Below are 20842 nucleotides of genomic sequence, written 5' to 3'. Positions count from 1 at the left end.
ACTAGCCTAATCCTCTTTCTTTTTCACATGCTGCCTTATAATTACACAATTACATGACATCAGATTCTCTCTCCACAGCCTTTCTTAACCCTACCTAAACTCTGCCAAACTTTACACTTACTTCCTCCTTACCACCCTTAAAACCTATGAAGATTTCTGGACACATTGTCTTTTTGCTGGGTGTTGATCTTTGTCAGCAGACTCCTCTGCAATGCAAAGGAACATCTTCCTACATTAAAGTTGCTATTTAAATAGAAATAGCTGTTACTATTTGACCATAAATCGTGATTTCTTTAAAATAGGATGCAATTTTAGAATATGTCGTGTACAAAATATTACCTCGTGCATTGTCAGGTCTGAGAATAGAATGACAAAGTTCTCCTCCACGCGTACAATCAGTCCTGTATCTCCCTCGTACCGTCCTGCGATCACCTTCACATGGTCTCCCATTTTGAAATATTTACGCAATTCATGGGCTGGAAACTCTAAAGGATCCTGGAAATAAACAAATATCAAAGTGAAAACCCCCCAAATAAACTGTAGACAATGCAAATCTGAAATAAATAAATCAGAAAATGCTGGAAACTCTCAACAGAACAAGCAGCATTTGTGAGGAGAGAAAAAGGGGTTTATGCTTTAGGTTGAAGATCCTTTAACAAATGTTAACTGTTTCACAGATGCTGCTTGAAGTATTTCCAGCATTTTTGTGTTTCAACGTAAAGTCGAATCACTTTACTTGAAGCCAATGCCTATTTTGGCCTGACCTGAATCAATGGCATTAGTTATTTTACCAATGGCATCCTTGCAAAAGATAGCGATCACTTTAAGGTTAAATTTTTTTTTCATCTCATCTACATGATTTTTCACCCTCCCAATGCACCGACATTCAGCAAAGAGATCACCAGTTTATGCAAGAAACTTAACAGAAAAGTTAATTAACTAAAATGGGTTTTACAATATTACCAGTCTCTCCCAAGGCACCCAGAGTCATGTTTTCAGTGAGAGTTCAGTTTTACTTAGTTTGTCAGCTACAGTTAATAAGATCATGTATCTTGTGTGTTGTGATTGTTGGCAGATCAATTTCCCTCCTAGGATAAAGTTCTATCATATCGTAAACTAATGTATTTCTCCTATTTAAATATGCGAATGATAATAACAATCCATTACTACTCTCAATATATATATATATATATAGACATACAAACTATCATTTATTTTTGCACAATCTGGTTCAGTTTAAAACCTGGACCCAAGATGCTGTTACTCCTGTATTTTGTGTCTATCTTTGATATAAATGAGCGTCTACAGTTTATTTTTATTATATTTCTGTTTAAAAGCTGGTGGCTACAAGTAACTGAACAGGGTGCACAGGACACAAATGCAAGCATCCACTGTTAATAAAAAGTCACTGCTCGTTCACTAGTAGAGACAAGTTGCTCTCAAATATGTCTCAGCTAAATTATCAGTACCTTCAGATCCTCGTGTTTGGGAAGAATTGTGATCTTATTGCCTTCCACACTCAAGATTTTCCCTTGTAGGTTTATCAGTTCACCCTCGCAAACTTCCACATTATCTCCAGGTTGCAAGTTGTGTTCTCTTTCTTTACCTGAGAAAAGTCACAAGGTTTGAGTCAGGATGCAATTCAGAAACCGAACCTTCAAGCAATAGCAAAAAACCGCACCTAGCCCGCTACACGGGGCAGGATTCCTCCACTACAGTACTTCGAACATGCTGGCGAATTGGCGTACCAACAACCCCTTTTTCCAAATAACCTGTATATTGAAGAGTTGTATAAACACTCAGTTTAATAATTAAATGATACAGCTCAACAATTAGTACAAAAGGGCAAGGTGTGTTGACTGCAAAGTGAAGACTGCAAAGTTGTCCGCTGCACCCCACTTTTGTCCACCTAGGTCGGCGTTGAATAGCCAGCCCAGATCACGCCAGGTCCATGCGAGTGCTCGAGCTTGATGAATGAGTAGCAATGTTACAACATTTTGAGATTTAAAAAATCAAGTCTGCAATTTATCCCATCAGATAAAGCATAACAATAAGTTTAATTTGACACCTAATTCACTTTCATATCTCAAGTAATAAAAAAGGTTATGGCCATTTTCATACTCGGAAATTAGCATCTTGTTCCCTATTGATTTTCTATGGACATAACAAAAAAGCTGTGATCGTGGACAGTCAAAAGCCCATAACCTTCTTAAAAATTAAGAGAACTGAATGAAATTTTCAGTTATCATAGATTGAAGCATTCTGAAACAAATATAAAATAATCTTACTTGGATGACCTGAAATTAAAGCATATAATTAGTTAGTTACCCAATTGTAGCTAATTTCAAACTTCAATTACTAGATCTAAACATCTATCCATTTCTTAATAAATGATTAACATTTTTAAATAGCCCAAGTGTCCAAATAATATTCACAAATAATTCACAATAAAACATGATTTTTAAATCTCATTTATGTCAATTTATAGGCCAAATGGAAGGAATTTAGTGTTCAATTGCTGTAAATTAAAGTCAATTTAAATCGGCTTTCTAGTGGGTTCCTGTGAACGCGCTGGTTTAGAACGTTCACATTGCGCTGGATTTGTGCCCTCAAATGCCCAGAAAAATACTGCGGGATATAAAGAGCCCAAAATGAACTACTCGCTATAGAAAACTTTATATACAGGGTTATATACAAGCCCCATTTAATGTAAAAATAAGGTACATGCCTTTAATTGTTTGCTTTATAAAACCCTTGGGGCTGCGAGAGGTTGCGGGTTGAGAGAGTGATTTTTAAACTACTATAACTATTATACAAGGCCATAAAAACTAATAATACCTTTTGCGACGGGGTCTTTCAGCGATTTTCCGTTAATGATTTACTAGGCTGAACATTTTCGATTGCACCAGCCTAGTAAAAATCGCGTTATAAACCCGCCCCCTCTAAACAGCGCCAAAATCGCGCACACGGGGTAGGGTAGATGCTCAGCCACGATTCAGGTAGGTTTTGTAACATACCTAGAATGAGGGTTCAAGACCAAAGTGGCTCAGCCCGCCACATGATTTCTGATTTTACATTCACCTTCAAGGAGTTTAGAGAGTAGGATTTTTTCCTAGCTGGTAGGGACTGACTGGTGGGATGCATCATCAATGAACTGATGAAGCCCCAGGTCAAAGTTTGCTGACAATAAAGTGGCACAATGGGCCAAGAGGAGGATGAAGAGAAGCTTTGTGAAGAAACAGACAGGTTAAGAGAATGGATAGGGAGGAACTGCAGATGCTGGTTTATCCCAAAGATTTACACAAAATGCTGGAGTTACTCAGCATACGTCAGTCGGCATCTCTGGAGAAATGGAATAGGTGACATTTAGGTTTGGATACAGCTATATTTAAGAGGGAGTTAGATGTGGCCCTTGTGGCTAAGGGGATCAGGGGGTATGGAGAGAAGGCAGGTACGGGATACTGAGTTGGATGATCAGCCATGATCATATTGAATGGCGGTGCAGGCTCGAAGGGCCAAATGGCCTACTCCTGCACCTAATTTCTATGTTTCTAAAACATCACCTAATCCATTTCTCCAGAGATGCTGCCTGACCCATTGAGTTACTCCAGCATTTTGTCCCTATCTTAAGTGAATGGATATTGGGTATTTAATGAATAGAAAGATGAAGTTGTGTTGAAAAATCTGAAAGGCAATGCTTTTTTTAAATAGTGCGAGATTACAATTTGCAGAAAAATGAAAATGAATATGCAAAATATCGAGTATAACTGCAAGCTCTACCTATAAAGCAAATCACATACCTGTTGATTCAGTAACCACTTCCAGATCAATGCCCTCTGGCTGGTCCTCAAATTTTTCCAATTCAGAAAGTGTGGGCTTAACTCCTTCTGTAATCTGTAATACACAAAGCACCAAACAAATTGTAGAACACAGGAGGCTCCTTTACTATGCTATTACATGGTGTTAATTGAACAGAGGATTCCAGTGGCGTCCCTTGGTTAAAGTGCACCTAACAAGGTAACTACAATATAACATGGGAGAGGAAATGGTTCCCCAGAGAAAGGAAAGTGTATCCAACCAGTCTGCCCACATCCTCAAATCTTATTCAGAGAGGAAATAGCGGAAAGCTTGACATACAGGTAGTTCTGCTATCACACGATAGTTGCATTCCTATGAGGCCTTGCAGGTTACAAAAACAATTGTGATAATGGAAGAAATCAGGGTTTAGCAGCTGCTGAGCTTGACACACAATAACTATCGTTATTTTTCCCTTCGGATTTTCAAATATACAGGTATTTTACAGCTGTAATTTTATGTTTGTTACTACAAGATAAAAATACTAAATGCTCCACATTACATTGTTTAACTATCTATTGTTGCACATGTGCCAATAGAAGCGATCACTTCGTCATGTTAATGGCCATCTGCAGCCAAACTGATAAACCGTGTTCTTGAGACATTGTTGTCTAGTTACTCTGGGGAGGTTACATGGAAACAATTTATTTTACCAAAACTGTTTTATTTTCCAGGACAGACTTTTTACCGAGTGTGAATTTACAAGGAAATTTTAAATGGTCCTCTAATTCCTGATCAAAATCACATTATAACCAATTCAGCCTGTACAATACAAGCTGCTCCCTATTCCCCAATTCACCAATCGCATTATATCTAATTCACATTACAAAAATGCCCATTATAACAGAACTGCCTGGACATTAACAGTCAACTGACCTTGAAGAAGTGCAAATTGCACTGTTTTATTTGGCAGTTAGTCTAATTTGGGCAAATGTTTAACAGGGAATGATGTGTATGAAGATTAAAGTTAATCAAATAGGTGATGCACTGTTTTAATAAGCAATGACAAATGACATTCTACATAATACATTTTCAAAGATAACTGCTAGATAAATAAAAACATTAAGGAACTTGGACTGCACAAACCAGGCTCAAGTAAAGTTGTCATTTAATGTGACAGGAAGAGCATGGTGCATTTGGAGTGTGCGAATGCTTCACTCAAGACCATTTCTACTTTTGACAGTAAATAATGTAACTTCACCAGCATCCTTTAGCTGGAGATACAATGTGATTTTTCTGGATTGGGCTAATTTTGTTTTTTCATGATCTTATTTCTTAATGCCAGTAGCATATTTGTGGAGCGCGTACCCACAGATGGAAAGCAGCTTGGATAACTTGGGGGAAAATGCACTTTTATACAACATTTCAAACCATTGGGTCACACAAAGAAAGATTCTACTGAAGTCATCACTTACAACTGCAGACATTGCGAAGCTTTTGAACAAAAATCCTTTTCGGCTGTAGCGATTGCCCTCAAATATGAGGAAGTCTCCGTCAGTGGTAACATCACCACCCAGCGATCTGTGAATTATTGGAACATTTTAAATAAATGAGTAACATGAGCCCAACAGAAAATACAGTGATTAATTGAGGTTACTCTGCAGACGAGGCAAAAGAATCCATGTGTAGGAAGGAACTGCAGATGTTGGTCTAAACTGAAGATAGACACAAAAAGCTGGTGTAACTCAGCGGGTCTGGAGAAAACCAATAGGTGACGTTTTGGGGTGGAACCTAGTCTGAAGAAAGGTTTAAATCCGAAAAGTCACCTACTCTTTTTCTCCAAAGATGCTGCCTGACCCAGAGTCACGCCAGCTTTTTGTGTCGAGGAACATAATTCATCATGTGCAGCTTCAATACACTTATTCTTTTGATCCAGGCAATTTTCATACAGATAATCAAAAAAAAAGACCAAACCAATATATCACCAAGCCATTTCCATGTATCTAATTTCAAGTGTTGAAATATTTTTAACTCGAGATGCATTATACCAAGACAGGCATATATTTGCAATATAAACTGGCCTTAAGAAACCTACAGATAGAGTTGAAATTACACAATGGTTGTGTTGAAGCTATTTCAATGTACTTCATTTTACTTTGGTGGCCTTCAAACTCATGAGAAAAGGTTCACCGCCACCTACTATCCAAGTAGGAAAATGTAAAATAAATCATTGTTAGCTGGGAAGAAGGTACAACAAAGCAAACAGAGATAAAATGCAGTCGGAGACAGTAAGACTGGTCGGAGAACCAGGAAGGGGAGGGATGGAGTGAGAGGGAAAGCAAGGGTTACTTGAAGTTATAAAAACCACAAATTAGTGTATGGTCTCATGATTTACTCACACTATAAGTGATCTGTCTTTTGTTAATTCCCAGAAACTACTATTTAGCATTCGGTTTATATCTAAATAATCTGTGCCATACCATTCTAAAGCAGATAAATGGTAAATCATACCTGATTTTTTCTGCATCAAAGAGTCTTTGAAGTGGCCTCTTAAACCTTTTCCTTTTGGCAAACCAGTCTTTCTATAAATCAAAATTGTAATTACAAAACACTTAATTATGGTAGATAATTAATTCCATTTCAAACTGAAGCAGCAATTAAACAATGCAAGCTAAATCTTCAGTAGCAATTATCCATAGAGCCATACAAATTTCATTCAAGAGACAAAGTTAGTTTGAACACAGTTCCTGCAATTCACAATTATGTTGCTTATAATGCCGAGTACATCTGGATTTTTTTTTCAATGTCATGATATACAGATTACTCAGAAGCAACCTCATTCCGTTGTTGAGGAGGGTATTGAAAGTAGGTCCTTACCAAACTCATCCGAGCCTTGATCCGTTCATAATCAATTCTTGGGATCAGTTTCAGTGAAATTGTGTTTTGGCTTGGCTCGACATAGTCCACCTGGAAAGGAAAAGTCAATCTCTGATTGTCGATAAGGGGAAGCAGAACACAGTATTCCAGTGGCGCGGATCTGGCCAGCAGCGGACTCTGCAGCCTGTCCGCGTTTTTATTATTTTTTGTCTGTGTTTTTATGTAGTGTTTGTTATTTTATGTTGGGGTGTGTGTGTGGGGGGGTGGGGGTGGGGGGAAACTTTTTGAATCTCTCCCTGCACTGAGACCCGACCTTTTCTCGTCGGGTCTCAGTCGTCGTTGAGGCCGTAACGAGGAGCGGCCTCCAACAGGAAGAGACCGGGGACTCAGGTGTCGACTCACCTCACCGTCGCGGAGCTGGCCGGGTCCGGAGCGGTGGAGGAGCGCTGCTGCTGCTGGTGCTGTTGCTGCTGCTGCTGCTGGTGCTGTTGCTGCTGCTGCTGGTGCTGTTGCTGCTGCTGCTACTGCTGCTGCCGGAGAGTCGGAGGCTCTCTACAGGTCTGTGGACAACGGCGCCGAGCCCGCGGATCCCTAGAGAGAGACCGCTTTTCGGGGCTTCTGCGGCGGCGACTTCTCCCACCCGAGTTGCGGGGTCGAAGAGCTCCTGGAGCGGGGCCTGACACCGCTGCCCCGCGCGGCTGGAATGGCCGCGGACTCTGCGAGCGCACACCGGGGGCTCTAACACCAAGACCCGGTGTGCGACCTCGCACCACCCGGCGTGGCTTTAATGGTCGCGGGACAATCGCCATCGCCAGCCGGGGGCTATGACTTTGACTCTGACATCGGGGGGGGGAGAGTGCAGTGGAGAGATACGTTTATTTGGCCTCCATCACAGTTATGTGATGGATGTTTATGTTAAATGTAATTATGTTGTGTCTGGGGTCTATTTGTGTGTTATGTATGGCTGCAGAAACGGCATTTCGTTTGGACCTCCAGGGGTCCAAATGACAAATAAATTGATTCTGATTCTGATTCTGATTAGTAAACTTGTGCAATTGTGACAGCACTTTATTTTTGAACTCTAATCCTCTTGTAATAAAGCTAACATCACTGCCTTCCTTGCACTTGCTACATCTGTCTGCTAACTTTGTATTTTTTGTATAAGAGCACCTGTAGTTTGTTCATCTGCAATCCTTTTCCAATAATAGACATAAAGTGCTGTAGAAGGGTTTCGGCCCGAAACGTTGCCTATTTCCTTCGCTCCATAGACACTGCCGCACCCGCTGAGTTTCTCCAGCACTTTTGTCTACCTTATAAAACAAGAGTAACTTAAACAGCAGAGGAAACAAACTACAATGACATACATACAAATGTATGTCTTGACTCTAGTTTTTATTATTTTTCTTTAGCTGTGTATATGTGTGGGGGGGGGGGGGGGGAAACCGTTAATCTCTTCCCTGTACGGACACCCGACTTTTTCCCTGTCGGGTCTCCAGTGTCGTTGGGCTTAACATCGTGGAGCCGGCCGGGGCCAACCTGAGGGCTCCAGTTGCGGAGCCTGCGAACTCGCCATCGTGGAGCTGGTCGTCTTCGGAGCGGGAGGAGCCGTGGTGGCGCGCGGCTGCGACCTGACTTCGGAGCTTCGGAGGCTCCGGCCGCAGGCCCGGTGGACGGTAACATCGGGAGCTCCAGGTCCCTGGTGGGAGACCACTTTTCGGAGCTCCCACAATGGCAACTTCTCCCGCTGGTATCGCGGGGTTTAAAGGACTCGGAGCGGGGCCTAACATCGCCCGGCGTGGCTTAAACGGCCACGGGAAACGGCCACGGGACTTACCATCCCCCGCCGGGGGCTTTAACATCGGGAGCCGCAGTTTAACAACGCTGCAGTTGGACTTCTGAACCGCGGGAGAAGAACAAAGGGAAGAGATAAAACTTTGCCTTCCATCACAGTGAGGAGATGTTGGAGATTCACTGTGATGGATGTTTGTGTAAACTGTGTGAAGTGTGTGTCTTGGGTTTTTTTGTAATGTAAGACTGCAGAAAATGCAATTTTGTTCAAACCAAGCTGTATGAATGACAATGAAAGGCATTCTATTCTTAAATAATTTTTGACACCATGTTATACTAACAGCATAGGAGTACACTTTACCTGTGCAATGTCATCCTTGTAGAGACCTCTCTTTAGACGAACCCAAGACTTGGGTTTCAAGTTGGTAACTTCCTTCACCACCTTCAGCACGTCAGTCATTTCCTTGATGGGGACCATCTGCTGATTCCAGAACCCTATCCTCAGGTTCCCCACACCCTCAATGGCCTGCTTCACGTGAGTCTGCTTGTATGCCTCCACATAAATATACCCTTTCACATGCTCAGGAGAAATAATAGCCTTGATCTGGAGGGGCTAGAGGTCGGAAAAATAAATAAATAAAACATTTTATGAAGACAGTTTGCAACTCGTTCCAAACATTAAGCTCATAATGGTAGACGACAACAATTTTATCAAGAAACATTCAGACTAAAGAAGGTCCATCTGTCTCCTCAGATCCTGGTGAACTTCTACCATTGCACCATCGAGAGCATCCTTACCAACTGTATCACAGTATGGTATGGCAACTGCTCTGTCTCCGACCGGAAAGCACTGCAGAGGGTGGTGAAAACTGCCCAACGCATCACCGGTTCCTCACTCCTCTCCCCCCCCCCCCCCCCCGGGACACTCCTTCCCCCAGATAAATTGCACTACTACAACTGTATGTACGTATATATATTTATTGCTCATTATTCCATGTTCGCTCTTCTGGGGAGATGCTAACTGCATTTCGTTGTCTCTGTACTGTACACTGCACAGTGACAATAAAGTTTGAATCTGAATCTGCAAGACAGGTTTTCCAACACTTGGGATGTGCCCCTCAAGGATCTGCAAAAAACTTTAAATAAGGAAAACTGCGAAGTTCTCCAAGATGTGGAAAAGCAGAGATCATTTGGGTAATTTAATGCATAGCAACAAATAAATGCTAGCTAAATATTTTCTATTTTAGAGGTGATATTGCATATAATACTAATGGTTACAGAGGATGTCTGGTGAATGTTGTCATTTTCTACTCCTTCACCATTGAAGTAACGATTGCAGCACCAAACAATCTCCTTGAGGAACTCAGTGGGTCAAGCAGCACAGAGGAGGGGGAGGGGACAATCAAGAATTGTCAATATTTCATTTCAAACTCTGCATCATGAATGGTTCAGGCAATATTCAGCATGGCAGTGGAAAAGACAGATTGCTGTACAGCTACATTAGTGAATAGATACAATGGTGGACAAGACCCATTTTGAATGCAACCTTCACACCAGAGATGGTTGAGAAATGAATAGACCTGCAGTGATGTAATATCCTTTCAATATCACAAAGCACTTTACAGGCAGGCAAGTACTTTTGAAGCTTTTGGGCAGCATGATGGGGCAGCGGTAGTGTTGCTGCCATACAACGCCAGAGACCCGGGTTCCATCCTGACTACAGGTGCTTGTCTGTACAGAGTGCGTACATTCGCAATGTGACCTGCGTGGGTTTCCCCCAGGAGCTATGGTTTGCTACTACACTCCAAATGACGTACAGGTTAGCAGGTTAAATGGCTTGGTAAAATTGCAAAATGTCCCTAGTGTGTGGAGGATAGTGAATGTGCAGGGATCGCTGGTTAGCACAGACTCGCTGGGCCGAAGGGCCCGTTTCCACACTGTATCTCTAAACTTAACGCCAATTAAGTTACTGCTGCAATATCAGATGGTGAATGCGAAAATGCGTGGTTTGGACCCTTGACGAAGCTGGCAGCCTTTTTTGAGGCTATGCATCTGACAGATCATGTCTAACTTGAATTTAGCAGCTTGCTTCATCAGCAGTTAAATTTGGCTCAATAATGATGAAAGGATACCTACTGAATCTGTCAACTGATAGGCGACAAACTTCCTCATCAAAGAAATGGCAGTTCCCCTTTCCTCACCAATCTGGAAAAGAAAAAATAAATCAGGTACCAATAATTATTACCAATAATAATCCACCATTAAAGGCATACTTTTATTTGGAAATGGAAGCCTCTCATAGGTGTTATCATTAGTGTAGCAAATAAGAAATAAAGACCAAAAACTGTTGGAAATACTCAACAGGTGGACATCAGTGCAGAGAGAAACAGACTTTATGCTTTAAATCCTTGACCTTGATCAGAACTGAGAAAAACTAGAAATTGTGTAGGTTTTAAATTACAGCAAAAACAACAAACAGTGGAGAGGGACTGAAAGGCTGAAATTGTGTTAGGCTTCCTAATTATGTTGGATCCAACCGAGAAGATGTGGAGAGATGAATGAGAACAGAAGAAAGCAGAAAAATAAAACACGAGAACTGGCTAATATAAACCATTCCAATGTTAGAAACCAGAAACAAAACAGAATGCAAGAAATATTCTGCAGATTACACAATATCCAATACAGGTTGATGACCTTCCAGCAGAACTGAAAAGGCTAGTTATCCAAAATTGTTTTGTGTCCGAAGTACTACAACATGCCAAGTCAGAAGGTAAGATGTTGAACATTGTTGGTACTCTGCGAGGGAGATCAGAGTGGAACAAGCAACTGAAAAATCAAGGTTTTCTTTGCAGACTGTATAGAGATGTTCTGCAAAATGGTCACCTGATTCGCATTTGATTTCACCATCATAGGGGAGACAACATTGTGGACACTGAATGTGGTAATTTAAATGGAAGCAATACAATTGCACCACTATTTCACAAATACTATGTGGAAGGGAAGGGTTTTTGGTGGGGAAGGAAGGATGCATTAGGGAGTTACGGAGGGAATGATTATTTTGGAATGCTGAAAGAGGGGAGGAAATATGAACCTTGCGGTGCGATCACGTCAAAGGTGATGGAAAGTGTGTACGGTGATCTTTGGAATGTGGGATGGAAGAAGGGACAAGGCAAGGGAAACATTATCCCAGCTCTCCGTGGAAAGAGAAAGGGCGAGGGAAATGAGAAATAACATGGTTAAGAACCCCATGGAGAAGAAACAATGGTTTAGGAAAAAGGAAGCCATTAGTATGTATTCATAAGAATAATTAAAACAACAACCAGTTGTCGCTCGATGTTTGTACAATTTTATAGGTATTTCCTGCAATTTGTATCATTTTCACCCGATACTGGTCAAAAATGTTCAAAGCATATAGGTTTAAGCATTGAATACATGCATTTGTAAGCAGTCATACCTTACATTTCACAGTCCATAAATTGGGATCTCTGTGTGAATGAAGTAGAAAACATAGGATTAGACCAGATATATTCTCATTTTGGCAAATGTTGAAAATATATGTGAAAAAATGCTTTTGAAGGATGACTTACTTACTTTACACCAGGCAGTAACTGCTGTTGTGTGATATCATCAGAGAGCTCATCTGAAGCACCATAGAAGCTAAAATTACAAGAGAGTAGTTTATATCCAAAGTACAACTCTTCAAGTTCTATATTTGAAGTCCTACATTGCAATGAGTATATAGAATAACAAGAATTGCCAAATTTGATTTAGGAGAATACTTACTGGTCACCTGCAGTTGGCTTGGCATATTTATTCATATAATATTCACCAAGTTCCTCTTCTCTTTTGTCTCTGCAAAATACAATGAATTTGTGGCTGAGGCATCATAATATATGTAACAGTAGCATCAAAGAGTACATATCATGAAAATTTCATTTTCAGTTGCATTTGTAACTAATCAGACCTCTTTGGGTTGTAAACCTGCGTTTTACAAGTTTGTAAGGATAGAAGATTTAATCTAGTTATACCCCCAACCTTCATTGAGCAGTCCGTATTAACTGTACACACTAATTTAGTTTGGTTTAGTTTAGAGATACAGCATGGAAACAGGCCCTTCGGCCCATCGAGTCTACACCACTCATCGATCACCCGTTTGCACTAGTTGGATTGTTTTCGCTAGAATATCAGAGGTTGAGGGGTAACCTGAATGAAGTATATAAAATCCTGAGAGGGATTGGGAATCAGCATCTCTCCCCCCCCCCCCCCCCCCCCCCCCCCCCCCCCCCCCCCCCCCCCCCCCCCACCCCCCCCCCCCCCCTACCACCACCCACCCCAAGGTGGAAATGTCAGACTAATGGCATAGCTTTAAGGTCAGAGGGGAAAGGTTTGAAGGAGATATGTAGAGCAAGATTCTTTTTTAAAAATCCGGTAATGTTAAAAGTTAGGCGATGGAAATGGAAATGGCGGTTGTGCGGATAGAGAGATATGCTGATATAGGACATAGAAACATAGAAACATAGAAATTAGGTGCAGGAGTAGGCCATTCGGCCCTTCGAGCCTGCACCACCATTCAATATGATCATGGCTGATCATCCAACTCAGTATCCCGTACCTGCCTTCTCTCCATACCCCCTGATCCCCTTAGCCACAAGGGCCACATCTAACTCTCTCTTAAATATAGCCAATGAACTGGCCTCAACTACCCTCTGTGGCAGAGAGTTCCAGAGATTCACCACTCTCTGTGTGAAAAAAGTTCTTCTCATCTCAGTTTTAAAGGATTTCCCCTTATCCTTAAGCTGTGACCCCTTGTCCTGGACTTCCCTAACATCGGGAACAACCTTCCTGCATCTAGCCTGTCCAACCCCTTAAGAATTTTGTAAGTTTCTATAAGATCCCCTCTCAATCTTCTAAATTCTAGAGAGTATAAACCAAGTCTATCCAGTCTTTCTTCATAAGACAGTCCTGACATCCCAGGAATCAGTCTGGTGAACCGTCTCTGCACTCCCTCAATGGCAATAATGTCCTTCCTCAGATTTGGAGACCAAAACTGTACGCAATACTCCAGGTGTGGTCTCACCAAGACCCTGTACAACTGCAGTAGAACCTCAGGTACAACCCAAGGTAATGTATAAAAGATTCTCAATGTCAGCAAAACTAAAGAGATGATCGTGGATTACAGGAGACAGCAGGGGAGTGGACATCCACATCAGTGATGCTGAGGTTGAAAAGGTCAGCAGCTTCAAGTTCCTCGGTGTGCACATCACTGAGGACCTCTCTTGGACTCTGCACACGGACACAATAAGTAAGAAAGCCCACCAGCGGCTTTTTCCTGAGAAGACTGAGGAGGTTTGGCATGAACGCCAGCAACCTCACACACTTCTACAGTTGCACCATCGAGAGTCTGCTGACGGGCTGCATCACAGTCTGGTACGGGAACTGTTCTGTCCACAGAGAGGGGTGAAGGCGGCACAGCACATCACTGGCAACTGTCTCCCGGCCATTCAGGACATTTTCCACAGGCGGTGCCTGCAGAAGGCACACAGCATCAACAAGGACCACAGCCACCCAGCACACAGACTGTTCTCCTTGTTACCATCAGGCAGACGATACAGGAGCATGGCTGCACGCACCAACAGACTTAAGAACAGTTTTTATCATCAAGCCATCAGGCTTCTGAACTCATAAACTCATCATATATGTTGATTATTTTATTTATTATTGTCTTTTACCTACCAATGTCACTTTTATCTTTTTTTTTTTTAACCTTAATTTTATCCTTGTAATATCATTGCTGAGGTGACCCGTTGACTTGTCAAACACATTTCATTGTACCGTTAACCCTGTGTTAATCTACATATGACAAATAAAACTGAACTGAACTGAAATGGGAAAAGTTACCTCCAATGATTCATCAATCTCCTCGCTCCTGAATGGTCATCGTTAAGGACAAGGTTATCAATGTTGGAGGCTACAAAATACAAAAAAATAGGATAAACAGGTAAGATTTTTATTGACATCTCAATCCTGGTTTAGTTAACGACCTATGGTTCGACTTTTCCCCTTTTATTTCACAAAGGTTGAAAATGTCTAAAGGCGGACAGAACAACATGTCAGGCATAAACATGGGCCCCAAACAATGCTGGGGAGCTCAATTATATCATTAGTTCTAGCAGAACGTGTTTAAGATATAGAAACAGTGTTAATCATAAATGAGATCTGAGAAATCCTAAATTAAAATCTCATTTCTAGACTGTTTGTCGAACAATTTGTAATTTGTTATAGTTTTCAATTTAAATAGCATACATGTGTTAAAAGCATGGCTCAATTCCAAATCAACTGTTATTAACACTCCCTGCTTTTCTACAGCACTTGGGAATTAGTAGCTGAATTAGATCTGCCAAAATAGATCATAAACATGGAAAAATTGGTGCAGGATTAGGCCATTCATCCTTCGAGCCAGCATCACCATTCAATAAGATCATGGCTGATCATCTAAAATCAGTACCCCATTCCTGCTCTTTCCCCATATCCCTTGATTCCTTTAGCCCTAAGAGCTAGATATAACTCTCTCTTGAAAACATCCAGTGAAAGCTCCAAGCTTCTCTGTAAATGTTATCAGTCTTAAGAATAAACGCTTACTGTGGTATCATGGGCAGTCACTCCCAGAAGCTTGGCTTCACGTGCATTTAGCAATAACAATTTTTTTTTTAAATCTCACCTTTGGCAAATACCAAGAATGAATGGCTGTGTGACTTGAATCCCATTTCCAAATTTGTGCAAATGAAGTTTGCAAGGTATCAACCTGTTCTTGTTGGCATAGCTTTCAATGTCCCGATAATATTAAGGCTTTCATAGAAACATAGAAATTAGGTGCAGGAGTAGGCCATTCGGCCCTTTGAGCCTGCACCGCCATTCAATATGATCATGGCTGATCATCAACTCAGTATCCCGTACCTGCCTTCTCTCCATACCCTCTGATCCCCTTAGCCACAAGGGCCACATCTAACTCCCTCTTAAATATAGCAAATGAAGTGGCCTCAACTACCCTCTGTGGCAGAGAGTTCCAGAGATTCACCACTCTCTGTGTGAAAAAAGTTCTCCTCATCTCGGTTTTAAAGGATTTCCCCCTTATCCTTAAGCTGCGACCCCTTGTCCTGGACTTCCCCAACATCGGGAACAATCTTCCTGCATCTAGCCTGTCCAACCCCTTAAGAATTTTGTAAGTTTCATATTAGGTGGGTGAAATTTCTTGATTAATGACTGTGCAGCAACCAACCAGTTCTCAGCAACTCCTTCTCCAAATTACACACCAAAAGAATAACTAATTCCCAATTCAATTAACTCCTCGTAAAAATAAACACAATCCCTCTACGTTTTACTACAAAAGAGACAAATTATCCTAGGCTGCAATTATCCTAGACTGCTAACACAACAGATTATGGGTGGAAGAGCTTTGAGCACAGTGCCCGACATTTATTTGAATTCAGAATGCAGGAAAGGGATCATTTATAATAGAATAAAGCTGCATACCTGAAAATCCTACCAATAATCTGTGAGAAAGTCAAGATCAAGAACATTTCTAATGTATTCTGTTATTTACCCTAAAAACTATTTATTTTTGGGGATAGCTGCAGGAAAGTAAAAGCATTTCAAACTCTAAATTACTGAGGTGACGAGAAAGGACCAACAAACGATAAGCAGCAGTTTCAGTCCCTCATCATTACACCCAATTCTTGAGGAGGATGAACTGACTAATGAAACTCGATCCAATTAACAGACATTGGTGGACCTTGATCACGCAAACAAAATTAAAAAAAAATAGATGAAAGGTTACGTCAAAACAAAAATAAACAGACAATTTAGTAATAACGTAATTATGTTCCCGATGTTGGGGACGTCCAGGACAAGGGGTCACAACTTAGGGATAGAGGGGAAATCCTTTAGGACCGAGATGACAAAAACATTTTTCACGCAGAGAGTGTTGAATCTCTGGAACTCTCTGCCACAGAAGGTAGTTGAGGCCAGTTCATTGGCTATATTTAAGAGGGAGTTAGATGTGGCCCTTGTGGCTAACGGGATCAGGGGGTATGGAGAGAAGGCAGGTACAGGATACTGAGTTGAATGATCAGCCATGATTATATTGAATGGCGGTGCAGGCTCGAAGGGCCGAATGGCCTACTCCTGCACCTATTTTTCTATGTTTCTATAACCCACAAATCAACCAAAGCTTGCATTGATCATAATAGAGCTTAAAAATTACTGTGCAAATATTACCAACAAAATGTGTTATTACTGCGCATGTATTTGTAATCATGTTAATTTCCCCCTAAATAAATGCTTAACGTCTCCCCCCAATGAAGTTTCTGCTTTTACTTTCAAAGATTTTCTGAAATGATCAATAATCTATTGAAGGAAAATAATGTGTAGGAAAGAACTGCAGATGATAGACACAAAAAGCTGGAGTAACCCAGGAGTTCCTTTGCCCCACAAAGGTAAAATAATGGATGTGTGATAATATTCAGACACCATAATTTGTACGCCCTTAATTATGATCCACAAACCAAGTGTTAAGCTTTGAAACAAATGCAGAATTGGGTACATACCTTCAAATTCTTCTGTTCAGAAGGCAACATAGTAAAGAGCCAAATTTATACCACCAAAATCACATGGACAATGGGAAACAAAAGTGCAAGGATAAAAATTAAAACATGGCATGTAAGCGGTAATGTATGATGTTTTAAATGCAAAAAAAAAAAACACAAACAAAATGATTATGCTCATAAAGAGCACTCCCAGAAACTAGTCTTCCATTCGCTCTTTATTAAAGGTCAGGTCCAATTCAACACTTTGATTTCCAACCATTTGATCAGTTACTACAAGGTGCTCCTAGTGACATTACCAATATATTTAATTCAGTGGGAAAACACAAGTGAAGACGTCCTTGTTGACACTAAACATAACATATTTTAGCGGTGTGAGTAAATTGCCCACAATATTGGTCAGTACGTTCATTAAGGCAAGATTCTATATGCAAAATAGCTAACTCAATTCAGTCACGCAGCAACTCTGGAGAAATGGAACAGGTGACATTTCAGATCGAGACTGAAGTAGGATCTCGACCCGAAATGTCACATATTTATTTTCTCCGGAGATGCTGCCTGACCTGCTGATGGGACACAAAATGCTCTAGTAACTCAGCAGGACAGGCAGCATCTCTGGAGAGAAGGAATGGATGACCTTTTGGGTCAAGACCCTTCTTCAGACTCTGAACCACTGAGTTACTCCAGCATTTTGCATCTTTCTTGGCTATAACTGATGTACAGATCAGGATAGTGGGTGCTGACGTGTTTTAAGTGACATGCTTGAGTACAGCATCTTCCAGGCAATTAGATTCCTAAAATGCTTTGTGGAAGCATCATCAAACAGGAGTTGCCTCCAAGCAACTTAAGAATATATTAACAAAGGTAACCAAACCCTTGCTTAGAGGGAGGTTCTAATGGGCATCTTAGAAATTATCACAAATATTTTAGAAGAGAATTCCTGTGCCCAGGGCCAAGACAATGGAGACGTGATTATCAATGATACACAAAAGAGTATCTGGGGTATAATCATCCTCAGCAAAGTAACTAAAAGAAAGCAAGCAACAACGTCAAACTAATAATTCAATATAAAGGACACAGATAAAGCCTTCAAGACGCAATCACCCATGTCAACTCAGAATTCACCATCTGTTCCACAACTTAGACATTACCTTCTACTCAATCTTCAACTTTCTCGTATCCCAGATCCAATACATGCCAATATGAAACAAAGCCACGGCTTCAATAAAGCGACCACCTGAATCATTGCAGTTCACCTGCTCTCTATTCCTGCCCTGTCCCTCACAACGTTTTATGTTCCATGAAAGTAATGCAAAAATATGAGACACAGGGAATAACACAGAAGAGAAAAGAAAATACATGAAAGGTAAAGAGGGTGGGGTTAGGTGAGTGATAGGCTAATAAATCACCTCTATTTAGGGCTGCCATTTTCCCCATCATATATTATGACTCCCAGGAAATTCCTCCAAATCCCATTGTGCCATTCATCTCCTATACTCTCTCACTTGCTCATCAATGAATGAGAGGTTGAATCAGCAAATAGGGTGATGTATGCCTCAGACATACATTGCTAAAATATACATTTGTATATTTTAACATAACCACAGAAATTAATAACACTGTTCAACTGTTTCTTAAATGTTGGGATAGTCCCTGACTCAACTACCTCCTCTGGCAGCTTGTTCCATACACCCGCCACCCTTGTGTGAAAAAGTAACCCCTCAGAATCCTATTAAATCTATTCCTCTTCACCTTAAACCTATGTCCTCTGGTCCTCGATTCATCTACTCTGGGCAAGAGACTCTGTGCCCAGAATAGATTCTACCCAATCTATTCCTCGTGATTTTATATACCTCAATAAGATCCTCACCTTGCGCTCCAAGGAATAGAGTCCCAGCCTACTCAACCTCTCCCTACAGCTTGGATCCTCTAGCCCTGGCAACATCCTTGTAAATCTTCTCTGTACCATCTCTGGCTTACAATTCCAAGTTACAATTTAACCAGAAAAGAGTAAATTTTGGTCAATTGATACATTTTTATGTGATAATAAAAACATATAGGTGAAGGATGAAAGCACAAAATCATTATTGTATAAATTTTGTTGGTGTCACAGGGTCCAAACCGCAAACACAAAGTGGTGATAAAAGTCAGTGCACACCAAGGCATGTTTCAGAATGCCAAGGTGACTAATGTTACCACTGGACAAACCTTTCTCAAGAATATCTTCTGCTCCTTCCTCCCATTGATCTTCATCTTCATATTCATCATCCACATCTTTAAAAGAAAAGAAAAATAGTTCAACGTTTCAGATATTTAATTGATTAAAACAAAGAAAAATAAATGCTCTAATTTTCAGAAACAATGGTTGCTTAGACAATCAATTTTAGGCTGACAAATGGTGTTGAATTCCAGAGGTGTCAGAGCTATTTTCTAGCATTATCACAGCGGGGACAAAAAGAACACCTTCTGATCGCGTGCCAAGTTAGATGCCATTGTGATTCTCTTCATGGGGCTGCAGATAAGGAGGCAAAACGGAATACGATTTACCTATTTTTGATGAATAATGTTATATTTTACTTAATTTCACAGGAATTATTTTAATGTTTAATTTAAAAAAATTGATATTTACGTCAAAATTAAATAACTTGAATATGAATAAAAGAGACATTTGAAACCAATTAATGAGCTTTCACAGAGAAAAACTAAGGGCAGGCCTTTTTGTCAGCTTTTAAGGGCAAGGCTTCCCCTAACTTTGACCCACCAAGTCTAGCCCTTCCAAAGCAAGCACAAGCATGAGGGGGGGGGTCCACATTTCAGGGTAATTCAAGGCAGAGGAACCTCATCGGCAAGATCTCATCCACTATCTTTTGACAAAATGTTGGTGGTCATATCTTGCACGCACTCATTGAAGTGACTGTAAGAGAGAAGTTATTTCCAGCACCAAAGTTTTCAAAATTAAAACTATTTGCATCAATTTCAAATGAAAATACTTTGCCAGAGTGCTGCAGGAATAGCAGACTGAAGTTCTATCACAAGCATCTCTTCATCAACTCTCATGGTTTTGTGATTAGTCAGAACCTTGCTCGTAGCCATCTTATATGACTGTTCAGAGAGCACAAACTTGCTTGCCACATTAAATTATAAAGAAATTGTAAAGGACCATATGAAATTTCACTTCCTGCAGAAATGCAGTCGTAATAGACTAGAATGTTGCCTGGGTTTCAGCAACTAAGTTACAGAGAAAGGTTGAACAAGTTAGGGCTTTATTATTTGGAGCGCAGAAGGTTAAGGTGGGGACTTGATAGAGGTCTTTAAAATGATGAGAGGGATAGACAGAGTTGACGTGGATAAGCTTTTCCCACTGAGAGTAGGGAAGATTCAAACAAGGGGACATGACTTGAGAATTAAGGGACAGAAGTTTAGGGGTAACATGAGGGGGAACTTCTTTACTCAGAGAGTGGTGGCTGTGTGGAATGAGCTTCCAGTGAAGGTGGTGGAGGCAGGTTTGTTTTTATCATTTAAAAATAAATTGGATAGTTATATGGACGGGAAAGGTATGGAGGGTTATGGTCTGAACGCAGGTGTATGGGACTAGGGGAGAATACGTGTTCGGCACGGACTAGAAGGGTCGAGATGGCCTGTTTCCGTGCTGTAATTGTTATATGGTTATATGGTTATATGGTAATAGTGAAATCCAAAGTAGCAGACAGCAACTTCCTGGCAGCTTTACCCTTCCCTTGGACAAAGTATATTTTGAGTACTACATCTCAGCGCGTTCACAT

At 40.8% G+C, this 20842-nt stretch overlaps 1 protein-coding gene across 3 annotated transcripts in view; it reads right to left on the bottom strand.

Annotated features, from left to right (window-relative positions):
* supt5h (SPT5 homolog, DSIF elongation factor subunit) overlaps positions 1-20842 on the bottom strand; it is a 46065-nt gene that overhangs the window by 16709 nt on the left and 8514 nt on the right. For 2 of the 3 annotated variants that reach the window (XM_055663780.1, XM_055663781.1), the window contains exons 4-17: positions 19269-19334; positions 17064-17075; positions 14359-14428; positions 12244-12312; positions 12052-12117; positions 11915-11945; positions 10597-10665; positions 8822-9073; positions 6673-6762; positions 6307-6377; positions 5271-5376; positions 3801-3894; positions 1470-1606; positions 340-495 (exon numbers count right to left, since the gene is read on the bottom strand). In XM_055663780.1, coding sequence (XP_055519755.1) covers positions 340-495; positions 1470-1606; positions 3801-3894; positions 5271-5376; positions 6307-6377; positions 6673-6762; positions 8822-9073; positions 10597-10665; positions 11915-11945; positions 12052-12117; positions 12244-12312; positions 14359-14428; positions 17064-17075; positions 19269-19334 — 1289 coding nt within the window. The remainder of the gene's footprint in view (positions 1-339; positions 496-1469; positions 1607-3800; positions 3895-5270; positions 5377-6306; positions 6378-6672; positions 6763-8821; positions 9074-10596; positions 10666-11914; positions 11946-12051; positions 12118-12243; positions 12313-14358; positions 14429-17063; positions 17076-19268; positions 19335-20842) is intronic. The other variant, XM_055663782.1, reaches the window with a different exon arrangement.

Source organism: Leucoraja erinacea, chromosome 38, assembly GCF_028641065.1.
Source record: "Leucoraja erinacea ecotype New England chromosome 38, Leri_hhj_1, whole genome shotgun sequence".
NCBI lineage: Eukaryota > Metazoa > Chordata > Chondrichthyes > Rajiformes > Rajidae > Leucoraja > Leucoraja erinaceus.
The sequence above is the reverse complement of the archived record's forward strand: the minus strand, read 5'-3'. Positions and strand labels throughout refer to the sequence as shown.